The sequence below is a fragment of the Centroberyx gerrardi genome, chromosome 10, assembly GCF_048128805.1.
Source record: "Centroberyx gerrardi isolate f3 chromosome 10, fCenGer3.hap1.cur.20231027, whole genome shotgun sequence".
In the NCBI taxonomy this organism is placed as follows: Eukaryota; Metazoa; Chordata; class Actinopteri; order Beryciformes; family Berycidae; genus Centroberyx; species Centroberyx gerrardi.
Window position 1 is genome coordinate 19,517,601 of NC_136006.1, and position 12,964 is coordinate 19,530,564.

The 12,964-nt window shown below is 41.5% G+C and overlaps 1 protein-coding gene across 2 annotated transcripts; it reads left to right on the forward strand.

Moving 5' to 3' along the window:
* Positions 1-7,173: 7,173 nt before the first annotated feature.
* On the forward strand, positions 7,174-12,458 carry rnaseh2b (ribonuclease H2, subunit B). Of its 2 annotated transcripts, XM_071919229.2 has the most exons (11): positions 7,174-7,364; positions 7,759-7,827; positions 8,254-8,361; positions 8,996-9,072; positions 10,113-10,227; positions 10,308-10,372; positions 10,671-10,776; positions 11,177-11,258; positions 11,357-11,402; positions 11,795-11,872; positions 12,259-12,454. In XM_071919229.2, exons 1-11 carry the CDS (start codon positions 7,310-7,312, stop codon positions 12,367-12,369), a joined length of 912 nt encoding a protein of 303 aa, XP_071775330.2. In that variant the 5' UTR covers positions 7,174-7,309; the 3' UTR covers positions 12,370-12,454. The 2 variants fall into 2 exon arrangements, with proteins under 2 accessions (XP_071775330.2, XP_071775331.2); XM_071919230.2 differs by lacking the exon at positions 11,795-11,872 and having other exon boundaries at positions 12,259-12,458.
* Positions 12,459-12,964: the final 506 nt, after the last annotated feature.

The following is a 12,964-nucleotide window of genomic DNA, read 5'->3' on the forward strand; positions in this document are numbered from 1 at the left end:
AATAATCATTTTAACACTTCCTACAACTAGGCATGATGATGATTTGATATTTGTACATCAAACATTATTAAATCGTTAAGGTTGTATTGATTTGAAAAATTCAAATGAATTCACATCTGTGTATTTCCGTGCTCCTTATACTACTCCCAATTGCCTATATACTGCACTGTAACTGTAGCTGTAACTGTGAGGTTAAATGTTTCCCCAGGTCCATCTATGTACTTACCTTAAAAGATTTTAGAAAATTCTTATACAAACTAGGGGTAGATACTATTGGCTGATAATTGCCTAAATTATCAGCTATATAGCATGGCAATAATTGTAATGTCAAGAGATATAAAAACAATTTGTTACCTATATGTAAAGAAATCAGATATCAGTGCATCTACACATGACCACTGGGTCTTTAATGGAAAACATTCATGTTGTATGGAATCCAAAAGTTTTATAGAATTTTGGTCCAAACATGGATGTGGCCACTCCGCTATAGGTATTTCACATAAATATTTCCATTTTATTTTGATGTTTTATATGACATGTAGGCATGTGTATTTTTTATAGCTCAAACACTCCATTCCTTTAATACTCCTGGTATACACTCCTGTCATATCTTATCAGAATTCACCATTTAAACCCAAACCGTCACAAGACACTGAACTCCTAGTAGTAGTAGTAGTTTTTCATAATGGAGAATTGTCTCAAAGCACTCAGAAACCAAAGCCTATCACCAAACTTTTTGGCGCTTAGCTGACGACTGACAATGAGTGCAACAGTAGAAGAAGCTTTAATTCCTTTATCACCAAAATGACAAGCAATCAAAAATCTGGACTGCAAAGGTCAGGGCCTCACTGCCCTTACAACACTTGTGCCAATAGAACGATCATGTAAGAGTGAAGTGTTAGGAAAAGAAGTAGAATAAGCTCTATGTAGAGAGATAAGAGGGATTGCTCAGACCACAATTAGTTAATGTGGAGATAGCATGGCTGAACCTTTGCTGATCAACTGATGGGTGATGTTGCTGCGTTGTCTCTCTGCTCCATGAGACATTGGTGGAGAAATATGGAGTGTCAATAGCATGATGGAGAAATAAATCACAATACAACTCTTCAGTTAATGCCAAACTTGTAAGTGGCTGAGGCGCTGTCAGCAAGTGTTGACTTTAAAACTCACACGCTTCCTCCAACGCCCTCCCTCCCTCTCCTGCCCTCCCACCTATAGGTCATCTGCATCAACCCCCTCTTCACTACATCATTCAGCCAATAACCATTAATTTATCACCGCACGAACATGTGTGCTCTCTGTCTCGCACGCGCACACACACACCCACGCACACGCACACAGACACACACGGATAGCTAGAGGCAGGCCATCTATTCTCATTAGTACTCTGTTGCAGTCGGCTGACGGTGAACTGAGCGTGTGCCAAAGCCATAAACTTACACTCCCCTCCCGCCATTACCTCATAATTATGATATCACACAAGTGTCTCATAGTGACGACATCACGCCGCCAGATTCACGGTCTTGCATTTTCGATTACATTACACTTGCCCAGTCCATGCCAAGACCCTTATCCATGAAAAGCCAAGGACAAAAGGCTGTGTCCAGTCAGGAGAGTAATTACCAATTTGACTATTGAGATCAAGGCTTCAGGTTCAACTATTGTTTTCCAGTCATAAGGTCTTATTGGTAGAGATGAAAGAGCTTGCTCACACTTTACTTTGCCAAGTAAAGTTGTCATTGCCTATAGCACGGAAAGTGGCCAAACCCCTTATGTAATATGAATCAAGTTTTTGTCTTTCTGGTCACGAATGGTGATGTCAGTGGTCTTACACACTGTCTCTCCAGTTCTGTCTCTATGTAAATATTCGCTGACATAAACCATTTTATGCATTACTTAAAGATAATTGTGCTTAAAATGCCAATGTGTTTATTGATTATGTACATTGGGTCAAGGCATTCAACATTGCTCTAATGTTGAGTCCTTCAGAGCACATGGAACTATGACGAGAGCCATTTTAGTTTAGTGGCCAAATGACAGTTCTGACATTAAAGCATAGATCCATCATGGGAACAATTTCACTAAAAGACTGACTTGTTATTTCATGAAGGCGCTGGGTCAATCCATCTTCTGAGGTAAGTCCAAAGGCCACACTGCACGCTCCCCGGCATCCGCTATCTGTCCGTCACAGCTACTCAGTCACTCCGCCTCCCTCAACACGGACACCTTCATTCGTTCGCCTTTCTGTCTGTCCTCCTGCCTTGCCCAGCACCTGCCTCCCTCTACCAGGACGGACTCTCAGATTATGGGGTGTAAGGGAACATTTGAATCATTTGTGCTGAGAAAGAGGCACAAATGATTCAAGGGGAAAGTTGCTGATAAACGCTCATGGCTCAATCCATCCCAACTTCCTTGGTAAGAGAGATGACATACTGTATATGGGGAGAATAGTGCGGTAACTAAACCGTCATCTATAAAAGCCAAGATACAGACATGCAGATGTAAGATATGAATTCTATACACAAGCTACATAACACACACTTGTACACATGTGCGAACACAAGCACACAGTATAATGGACTGTTCATTTCCTGATGTGCCATCCTCCACCTTGTAGATTTATATGGAATGCACATAATGATTTTGTTCCCAAATTATCCCAGTACGCCTGTGAAAGATCCAGATAATCTTTTAATGGCCTGAGCTGTCGACTGTCTCATTGAGCAGCTCGTAAATCTGGGAGTGGAGAAAGCACCCCTCAGCAGCACCAGAGCCCTCGACTACTTTGTGTCTGAAAACGAATCCCTTCAAAGTGAAAAGCGAGAAGCACTGCTGTTACTGAAGAGGAGGAAGCAGTGGGTCTTTGGTCTGGCCAAGAGACTTTATGGTCTTTGAAAGCCCCAGTTTCAGAGACTGGTAGCCAAGGGAAGGAGTAGCTCCAGAGGTACTGAAAGTGTAGGCAGTTGTTTCTTTGTTCAATTTGAATAAGTGGGATGGTTGGAAACAAAAGCAGCTTTTTCTCTCAATATGTCCCTAAATTATGGAATGTATAACATATTTTGTGCTATCAGGGGAGCATGCCGTCCATGTCTATCCCCTCTTAATCCTCCTGTGGGTGTGATGGGAATGGAATCCCTTTCTCTCAAGATGCTCCACATCTTAACAAGAATCAGTAAGTTTGCAACACTTTGAAGTCCATCATGATCCACACTACTGGTATCAAACACAGCACCCAGTGCCATCACCACAACTTCTATTACTGCTTATGTGGCACATCTTTGGAAACAATTTCCATCATAACAGAACAATAACAAACTGCAGCACGCGCTACAACAAAGAACACGCTGGTGCTTAGGAGAGGTGCCACCACTACAATCGTACACTCAGAACACTACTGTATTCTCATGCCTCCATCACAGTGGTTCTGGCATACATCTCTTGACCTGACCCAACCTTGGAGAGTAGACGGCAACAGTAGTGCCCTGGAATCCTGACGTATCATAAATAAACAAATAAACACATTTCATACACAGAGTACTTATTCTAATTACAGCCCTGGACATGTGCTGAGCAGTCTCTAATTTCTCTCTGAGCAGAGAGACTTGCGGAGCCGTCTGCGGCAGACCAGCAGTCGGCAGATGTAATTACCACATCATCTCTGCTCCCTGGTACACTGAGTGAGAGAGAGAAAGGGACAGAGAGAGGGGAGAGAGAGAGAGAGAGAGAGAGAGAGAGAGAGAGAGAGAGGGACAGAGAGAGGGGAGAGAGAGAGAGAGAAAGAGAGAGAGAGAGAGGGAGTGAGATTGATCCTGGTAAACAATAATTAGGGTTGGGGATGGTGTATTGTGGGACGTCTACTTGGCGGGACACAGTAGAGAGAGGAGGAAAAGGGAGAGAGGAGACAGACAAGAAACATGGGGCGCATGAAACCTTCTAGGACAGGCACCCCCCCCCCCCGAGAGGGTAAAGGTTGAGTTTGGGAGTGGGATTAATATACTACTACTAGTACTAACACTACTACTCCTACAAAAACAGATTAGAAAAACACAAGGTGTAAGAGATATAATTCATTCATGTAAGAAAACCTTGGTTTCTACAATATAAAATTGATTTAAAAGGTCGTTTTTACCTGATATAAAATGTGTTTACATTATATGTATATAAAAATATATTAAAATATACATATTTTTCAATGCACAGGGCTACACTGAACACACAACAGTTTGTGGTCAAGCCATTCTCTCCATTTAGGGAGAGGGGAAATACCATTCAACCAGAGGCCTCACACAGAGCAACTGATGCTGGGAATAAGGAGTCAACATCTTGTGGGGTGGGGGGGAGAAAAAACTCTTTACGGGAAGAAAGATCTCTCCAGTGAGAGGACTGGGGGGAAACATTGTCTGTGTGTGTGTGTGTGTGTGTGTGTGTGTATGTGTGTGTGTATGTGTGCGTGTGTGTATGTGTGTGCATGCACGCACTCACTTGAATGCACGAGCATGTGTGCCGAAACTCAGATTTTACAACTATGCATGAGGGAATAGCGTTGCAGTGATTCTTGAATTCCCGGCATTCCTTCCTCCGTGTATTTCCAGGCAGCGTGAGGCTCACTGTTCCAAAGCTCTGACATCACAAAGGGGTTCCACTCTGCCTTCCGCATTCTGCTTCCCGCTCTCTCACAATCCCACCCATATTTGGAAGCGAGAGGAAGGGAATCCCGGATGATGACTCAAGGGCTTCTGCTGCCAAGGGGAATTCTCTCCACATCTGTTTGTGCGTGTATGTGTGTGTGTGTGTGTGTGTGTGTGTGTGTGTGTGCATGTCTATGAGTGCATCAGTGTGTGCATCATAGCTTTCTTGAGCTGCAGATAGAGTTTTCAGCTAAATGGTAATCTGGCATTCACAACTGTGGTGTAACTGTGGAAAAGAATAGCCTACGTCTGCATCTATACACAAAAAGTGCAAACCCAAAGTTGCTGGGGGTTTTTAACTAATAACCTGCTTCAGTTGGCAGCCATTGTGGCTAAGTATGTACTGCAGTGAACATCTATCCTCTTGAAATCACCTCCTTCCTCCGTAAATCCCTCTCACAGACAGAACCTAAAAGTCTTGAGGATAGATGAGGGAGAAATTGGACACCCATGGTGTCAGCACATGATGGTAACATGACAGCTTGGGGCTGATTCAATACATAAGCTGTAACCAGTCACACTGCATTGGACCACCATAAATGAGGCCACAAGAGAGAGGATCATGGGCAGTTCAGTGCGGTCACTAGAGTGCAGTAGAAAACTCCTGCCTTCCCAAAATACTTCATTTGAATGATCTCCAAACTTTTTTTTAAAAATATCTAGCCATCACGCTCAAAAGTGAATTACAAATGGAAGAGGGAAGCAGATCCGGCAGGGAGGAAAGCAAGAAGAGAAATAGCTTTGGTTGTATTGAAATTCTCTTTGTAGCTGTATGATTGATGAGTGTGGAGTTGGGCTTGGGAGAGGGTAGAGGGGTCTAGGAGTCTGGGTCCACTAAGCCATATCAGGACCTAAATTTAGAGCCACTTTGTTCTCGTCTGCATGCTGGTGACAGAGGACTCCGCTCTCTGGGGTTGTCTGCGGTCCGGTCTATCAGAAAGGCCGCTGTTGTTCTCCCTGGCAGTCAGAAACACAGACTTTCCCTCAAGCAGCCCAAAAGAAAGAAAGCTTTCATGGAATATTCTGTTTAGCTGTCTCAGACTCTTGTGTGCAATACTCCTGGGGGCCATAAAACAAGTAATTCATAGACAATATCTCACCCCCTCTCTCTCTGCCACAGACTACACCAACATAAATCTAACTGATTTCAAGGGGAAATCGGGACGGTGTTTAACGTCGCGGCATGTGATGTTCAACTCTGGGCAAATGGGCCCATTCCTATTCTCACGCACTGCAACATTAACTTTAAAACATAAAAGGAGATTGTAATGACACAATGTACAACAATTGAAAGAAACAATAGGCAAGTATGCAGAAAGAAAGACACAAAGTGAAAATGTGAAAACATGAAGCCGTAAGTCCCTCTGTGCAGACTGTAGTTTTCCTCTGCACCATGCCGCTCCCCCGTAGGGACGCTCTATGGCACTGCTTCAAAGCTCAGTAACCCAGCACACAAACCCCTCCCTTCCTCGTTAGCAAAACAAGCTAATTAAGAACTCGTTAATGGGCTGTGCTATGGGTGTCTTTAGAGGAGAGGAGAGATCAACAACACAACAAAGCTTTATAAACATATCAGAGGGACCCCTGAACAACAAAACAAACTGATGACAAGTACTAAACTATAGTAGCCATCTAACCCATCAGATGAGAATTAACACACACATGCATGCACACATATGGCCACATGCCCACTTGAGCATACACACACACACACACACACACACACACACACACACACACACACACACACACACACACACACACACACACACACACAGTGCAGGGGAAAAAAACAAGTGACTCAGAGAAAACCAACTGGGACACAGAGTGTCATATCCTGCATGAGACATCCATGGTATGTGTGTGTGTGTGTGTGTGTGTGTGTGTGTGTGAGAGAGAGAGAGAGAGAGAGAGAGAGAGAGAGAGAGAGAGAGAGAGAGAGAGAGAGAGAGAGAGAAATAGATGCCCTCCTCTTATTGAGGGACAGATGGATCTCCCAATCTGTTGTGTGCCAATGTGCCAAAGGACAACTGGTCATCTACATCCTGCACCTGAGAGCAGAACCCTTTTGGCTCTGTATCAAGCCCAACGACTTCAGAAATCAGATGAGTATAAGGAGGTAAACTATGCAGCACAAACCAATATGCTGCCATCAAAATCCTATCAAAGTTCTCGGGCGACCTCTAGCGACGTGACTGTAAAACTGCATTAGAGGCTGACGTCATCTTGGAACGTTCCATTGCAGTTCCATACAGTGGGAACAGGATTGATTAACCTTGTATCATACTGTGGTGTTTGCACCTACACCAGCATTTCCAGCCACGAGAATATTACCTGTATTTGAAAAACTTGCTTTGTATTTTTTCATATACAAAAATGATGATAATGCACTAATAACACGTGGATAAAAGTCACTTTCCCTCCCGTGAAACAAATGAAGGAACTACACTGACAGGGATAGGCGCCTTTTCTGAGCTCATGTTGTCAGGTGGTTAGCAAAAAGTAGCCATTACATGTAGTGGGGCGGCATTGTTTTTAGCCTAAAAGTAACATTAGCTATTTCTAAAATAGCAAAGTACGACATTAGGAATTGTTGTAAACTGTTAATTTACTTATAAAGCATGACTACTAAAAAGAAGCGCACACAGAATGACAGCTGGGTTGTCATTGCTGCAGGTAACGTTAGGCTAAGTTAGTCAGTGTGATAAGACTTTCAGTTTCAATTCTCTCTGATTCAGTCTTAGCTAACTGAGCTAGCTAGCTACATTAACTAGCCTAACTAGCCATTAGTTAACGTGAGTAAACTCTAGCATACGTTACCCAGATCTTGCAGTTAATTATTTTTGCTTTACCCTGGAATGTAAAAGTTAGCTAAGTTGCTTCTCTATTTTAAGAAACTGAATCGATATTTAAAGTCTCTTCGAACAAAGTTTGTACACATTTATTAGCTAAAGACGGCTCGCCCCCAGCTAGCCAGACTTTGAAAGGTTGCATTTAGAATGGCATTTCTATACTATTATCTCAAGATTACACCTTTAGGCAGGACTAATCTGAGTTTTGCTGTCCACAGAATCTGCCATCGACAGACAGAAGCATGACACTGACCCTGCTTTCGTGAGATTAAGGAATCCCTCAACAGGTCTATATTTATATTTTCATTTAACCTTTTTTCTAATCAGGTCAGTCCCATTGGGATGAAAAATCTCTTTCTCAAAGGAGAGCTTGCTAAGAAAGCGCCATCATGACAAACACAAGTTGTAGACCAACAACATACAACAATGTATAAAGTCAAAGTCACTTGCAAGAAAGTGCAAAGCACATCCATTTACACAATGAATATCCAGTCAAAGCCACATAAAAGAGCAACCAAAGGAAAGCAATATTTAAAAGTGCCCTTAAACACACACACACACACACACACACACACACCAACAACAACAGTCCCATTACTATGTTGCTATTATGTTTGAATGCATATCAGTAGAGTTCTTCCCATCTTAAGAACCACTTCTGCAGATGTGGCAGTGAAAGTAACACAGTTCCTCATCTTTTTATACCATTCCAGATACAGCATCTCTGTACATGTTGGGTCGTGGTGACGTGCAGCTGTATGAGGTCAAAGCGTTTCAAGATGATTTCCACTCCTGGTTTATTGGCCAGACTGTACAGAGAGGTTTGTCTCATTTCTGTATTAACGTTACATGAAACTGATATCGACCAAGTGCCCTCAGACAGAAGTCATGAATTCTGCGAGTGTATTATCAGAAAGTATGTGATGAAGAATTATGTTTCTTAGACTTTTAATATTGCATTTAAACCATGCCATATGTTACATAACCTACCATGAGCAGAAAGCTTACACTTTCTTGTGCAGCAAACCAATTTATTCTGCAAAGATTGTTGAATATTAATACACATATTAATACACAGGTATATATACTGTAATTCTTCAGGATTCTTAAGCAGAAATATTTGATTTGCCACATGCTACGATCATATCCCTCATGAAATTACCAAACAAGTTCCCTGGGTTATGCCGACATTAGCGGACATACTGAAAAATGCATACATGTGTTGTTACTGTTTTTTTTTTTTTTTTTTTACCATTCTGTGTAAGTTCAGTGTTCAAGAATACAACTTATTCCAAATAAGACCTTAACTTAAGGAAGAGTTGTGTGCATGTTAACACCCATAGACATTGTCAGTAGGTTGTACTGCACTACAAGCTGTAGTCTTGGCTAAGAATCTTTCCATTTGTTAATCAAGTGTCTATGGATTTTTAATTTCCTCTTTCTTCTTTGAAACAGATGGGAGACTTCTCTATATTACCCCAATGGATCCTCTCTTTCTTATTTTGCCCTATTTGATGAAATCTGGTAAAGAGGTAAGACACTGTTATTTCAGTGATGTTAGCATACTGATCATCATCTGGTGTAATGTGGGCTGATATAGCTCCATGGGTTGAAGGTGACACTACTCTGCCAGAGTTAAGGGTGTGATTCACAATGGGGCCACCTATGCTTAAAATGTATGCATGTATTGTTTCTTGGGAGTCCAGTATGGTTTTTGAATTTTGCTGAGTCAGTATAAGCTATGGACTAAAAGGGAGTCAATAGCACAAGTCCTGCCTTTATTATAGGTGGTTGTTGTGTTCCTATTCATTTGCCGTGCTTTATAAATGTGTTATTATTGTCAATTCATATGTGTTTTTTTGTTTGTGATGCTTGTGCTTATTGTTAGTGTTATAATGCCACTGATTGTGCTACTTGTGCTGATTGTGTTATTGTAACGTTGCAACCATATGTTTATTTATTTATTTATTTTAAGATTTATTTGGCAGGGACAGTACACATCAATCAACATTTTAGTTTACACTTCAATGTAAATGTGTCAGAGTTAGCCAAGAGGCTAATTTACATCTGTAGTCCCCGGGCAGGTCAACAACATAACAATTATAATAAGTCAGCAATCTTTGCTGTGTAATCTCACTACTTTTGACCTCACACATATTTTGACATCACACTTCGGTCTTGCTTATCAGCCCCATTCAACCGTTGTCTTAATAATGACATCACTCATCTGTAGCCCCCCTCTTTGCTGTTGTAATCATTTGGACCACATCCATATGGAGACAGTAAGGCTGTTTCAGTTATTACTGGAAGCTGTGCTCTCACCACAGTCTCGCTCCAGCATCCACCATTTCAGAATGGTGGCTGTCTCATTCAATTTAATGTGAGGGAAGGCACAGTCACCTACTTACAAATAACACTTATACAGCAGCAATATGATGCCCCTAGTATAACCTCAAAAATCTATCAAAGGCTCTGACTGGGACTTTTTAATCTTATTCATTTTGTGGCTTACACCTTGCACATGAAATCTACTTTCTCTGTTCCTATTATGTTGATGCCATCTGCTCCTCAGGGGAAGTTCCAGCCTATGGATCAGGTGATAATGGATGAGGATTTCCCAGCTTGCTCAAGGCTGCTTAGCTGCACACGCTCCCCAGTCTCCTTGCACCACATTGCAGAGGAGAAAGGTCAGAGGTTATTACTGTAGCTATCATGCAGTTAGATCATGCTGGTCTCTGTGTTTAAGTGCTCTGTTTCATTCTTTCAGAGGTGGGAAGCCGGAAGTTTCATCGATACAGCCAGGAAAGGACAATGGACTGGTTAAAGAAAAAGGTAGGCTACTCATCATGTCCTTTTTATATTAAATATGAACGTACCCTTCTATTGTTGTCTATAGACAACGCTAGCCAATTGCTATTGCACATGGTTCAGTTGAACCGTTTGGTATTCAGCCATGCTAATACGGTGAGTGAAACAACCCTTGATCTCAGCTGTAAATCCCCCCTGTGGTTTAAAAATACCTATATGCTAATATCAGAAAAAAAATATTATTTCGCCTTCATGTGAAAGTTCATTTGTTTTTGCATAGCGGAATTGCAAAGTAGTTTGTTTTTGGAACGTCTTGGTGCAGGTGGAGAGGACAGTGAATGCCCTCAGGAAGAGCAACATCTCTGTGGGAGAAGGAGTGAAATCCACAACATACGTCAGAGTGAAGCTGGAGTCTGATGCCCATGAGGGTGAGTCGGTCCTGACTGGTTCTCACATCAGTATTCAGAGATAGACCCCATCTTATCATTTTCTGAAATGGCACTCATCTTTCTATGGAAAGAAAGAGAACTCCATTGGGTTTGGACCCCTTTCTAATGTTTCCAGCATTTCCAACTTCTTCTTTGTTTTTTTGCAGCAAATATGATGTTGACCAATAGATGGCACTGTAGTTGTAATAGTTTATAGTTATTGTAAGGGTTATAATCACATAACATTGACATAACATTTACCCACTTTTTCAATTAGTTTTTTAAATCAATCAGCCTTAGGTTACACAAGGAAAGTAGAATTTTATTAGTAGTATTAGTTAATGTAGTGTATTAGAGTGTTTTCAAGTATCACTTCCATGCTCTTGTCTTCATGATACAGAGGATTACCTGCGCTATGCCCATGGCCTGATATCCGACTACATCAGTGAAGACTTGAGCAAAGCCCTCCTCAAACACCTGCAGTATGTACTTTGGCATTAAATACTTTAAGTCATAATCATTATTAGGGATAATGTGTGTGACAGTGCAGTTGAGGCATGCCTCTCACCTTACTCCACAGGCTACCAGAACTCACAAGCCCAAAGGAGACAGAACCACCCTCCAAGGTATGCTGCTGTTTTTGCTGAGCTTACTTGTTTTATGGCACACATTGTCAGCCAAGTAAGTCAGTTCCCTCTCTTCTTTCTGTTGTTGCCATGTACAGCGTATTCTTTCATTTCTGCATGCTCTTGAAACCGCAGAGCACTCTTTCTGTAGTCCTCCACCTCACTCTAACATTGTTGCGTTTCCATGTTTTTGATTGCGGTCTTGCGATGAAAGTCCTCACTTTCATCGCAAGACATCCTCACTTACTGCTGTGTGTTTTTAACATTTACTCGTTATGGGATGAGGACTCTTGCACAGAAATAATTTCATTCACAGTAGCTAGTGTGTCTTTCTCAACAAATGTTTGGTGCATTGAGTCATGGAAAGCATTTCTTACTTCCTCGTTTGGCAGAAGCGGAAACTTTCAGACATGCCGGTGGAGGCCGGAGAGGACTACACCAAATTCAACAGTGCAGACTTTGCGCGGAAAGTGAGTGTATATAGAGCAGTCTGCATAAATGGACCCAATAATTATTGGAGGAATCTGTGGCCTTGAGCAGCTTTGATCACAAACTCTGTTGTGTGAATCATCTTTTGCTGAAGTGGTCATTTGTTTATTTTCATTTCTGGAGGCATTTTTTAGAAGACCTTCAGTGATTGTTAGTGGAGTTCTTGTTTGTGAAATACTTTTTTAGATTTGTCTGCAGAGATCGCAAAATACACATGGGTCAAAGGGGCTCACCTTGTGAAAACTTCTTTTTGCTCAGTTTGAAATGAAGTTCACGATATGTAATAAATTCCCTGCTGTCTCTGCACAAGGTTGTTGAGCTGTTCTATTGATTTTTTTTTTCTTTTTTTTTTTCTCCCTCTTTCCAGCCACCCAAGAAAATGACTGCAGCTCAGAAAACTCTGGCTAAGGTGGACAAGACTGGCATGAAGACTATGTCATCCTTCTTCAGCCCCAAGGTCAAAGCAGAAAAGAAGTGAATGTTGAAATGTACAGTATCTGGTTTGTACCTTTAGATTGGTGTGTATATGACACTTTTTGTAATAAAGAAAAGAAAATGTATTTAAAGTCATATCCTTTTAATTTTTACGCAGTTTGAATGAGATGCATTACGCAGATGTGATAAACAATACACTGAACTGATGTACTCCCCTGTAAGGTAAAGGAATAATGGCATACAATTTTGCTTTATTTTTAGTATAAGGTCTAACATTCCTTTTTTGTTTTACAAAACACAAGGACTGTGTCATGGCTTTAATTTGTGCCTATTTCAACTTGAGCCAAGATGAGCAGAATAACCACAGCTCGGCTTCAACTGTTCAGTCAAATCAGCCCTTGGACTAAATTATAGTCAAAGAACCCTAACCTTAACCCTAAGTGAAACAGGCATTAATACAAGAGAAGTCTTTGAAACACTTCAGCTAGTCTAGTTGCTGTGAAGAGGTGGTAGGAGGGGGTCACACTTTTGTGTTAGTCTTACAGGTGGCATTCATGCTGGTATGGAACACAGTTTCTTTACGGGTAACTCTCCCTGGTCTTGAACCCACCTGTCCTGCCCCTGCCAGCATAATAAGA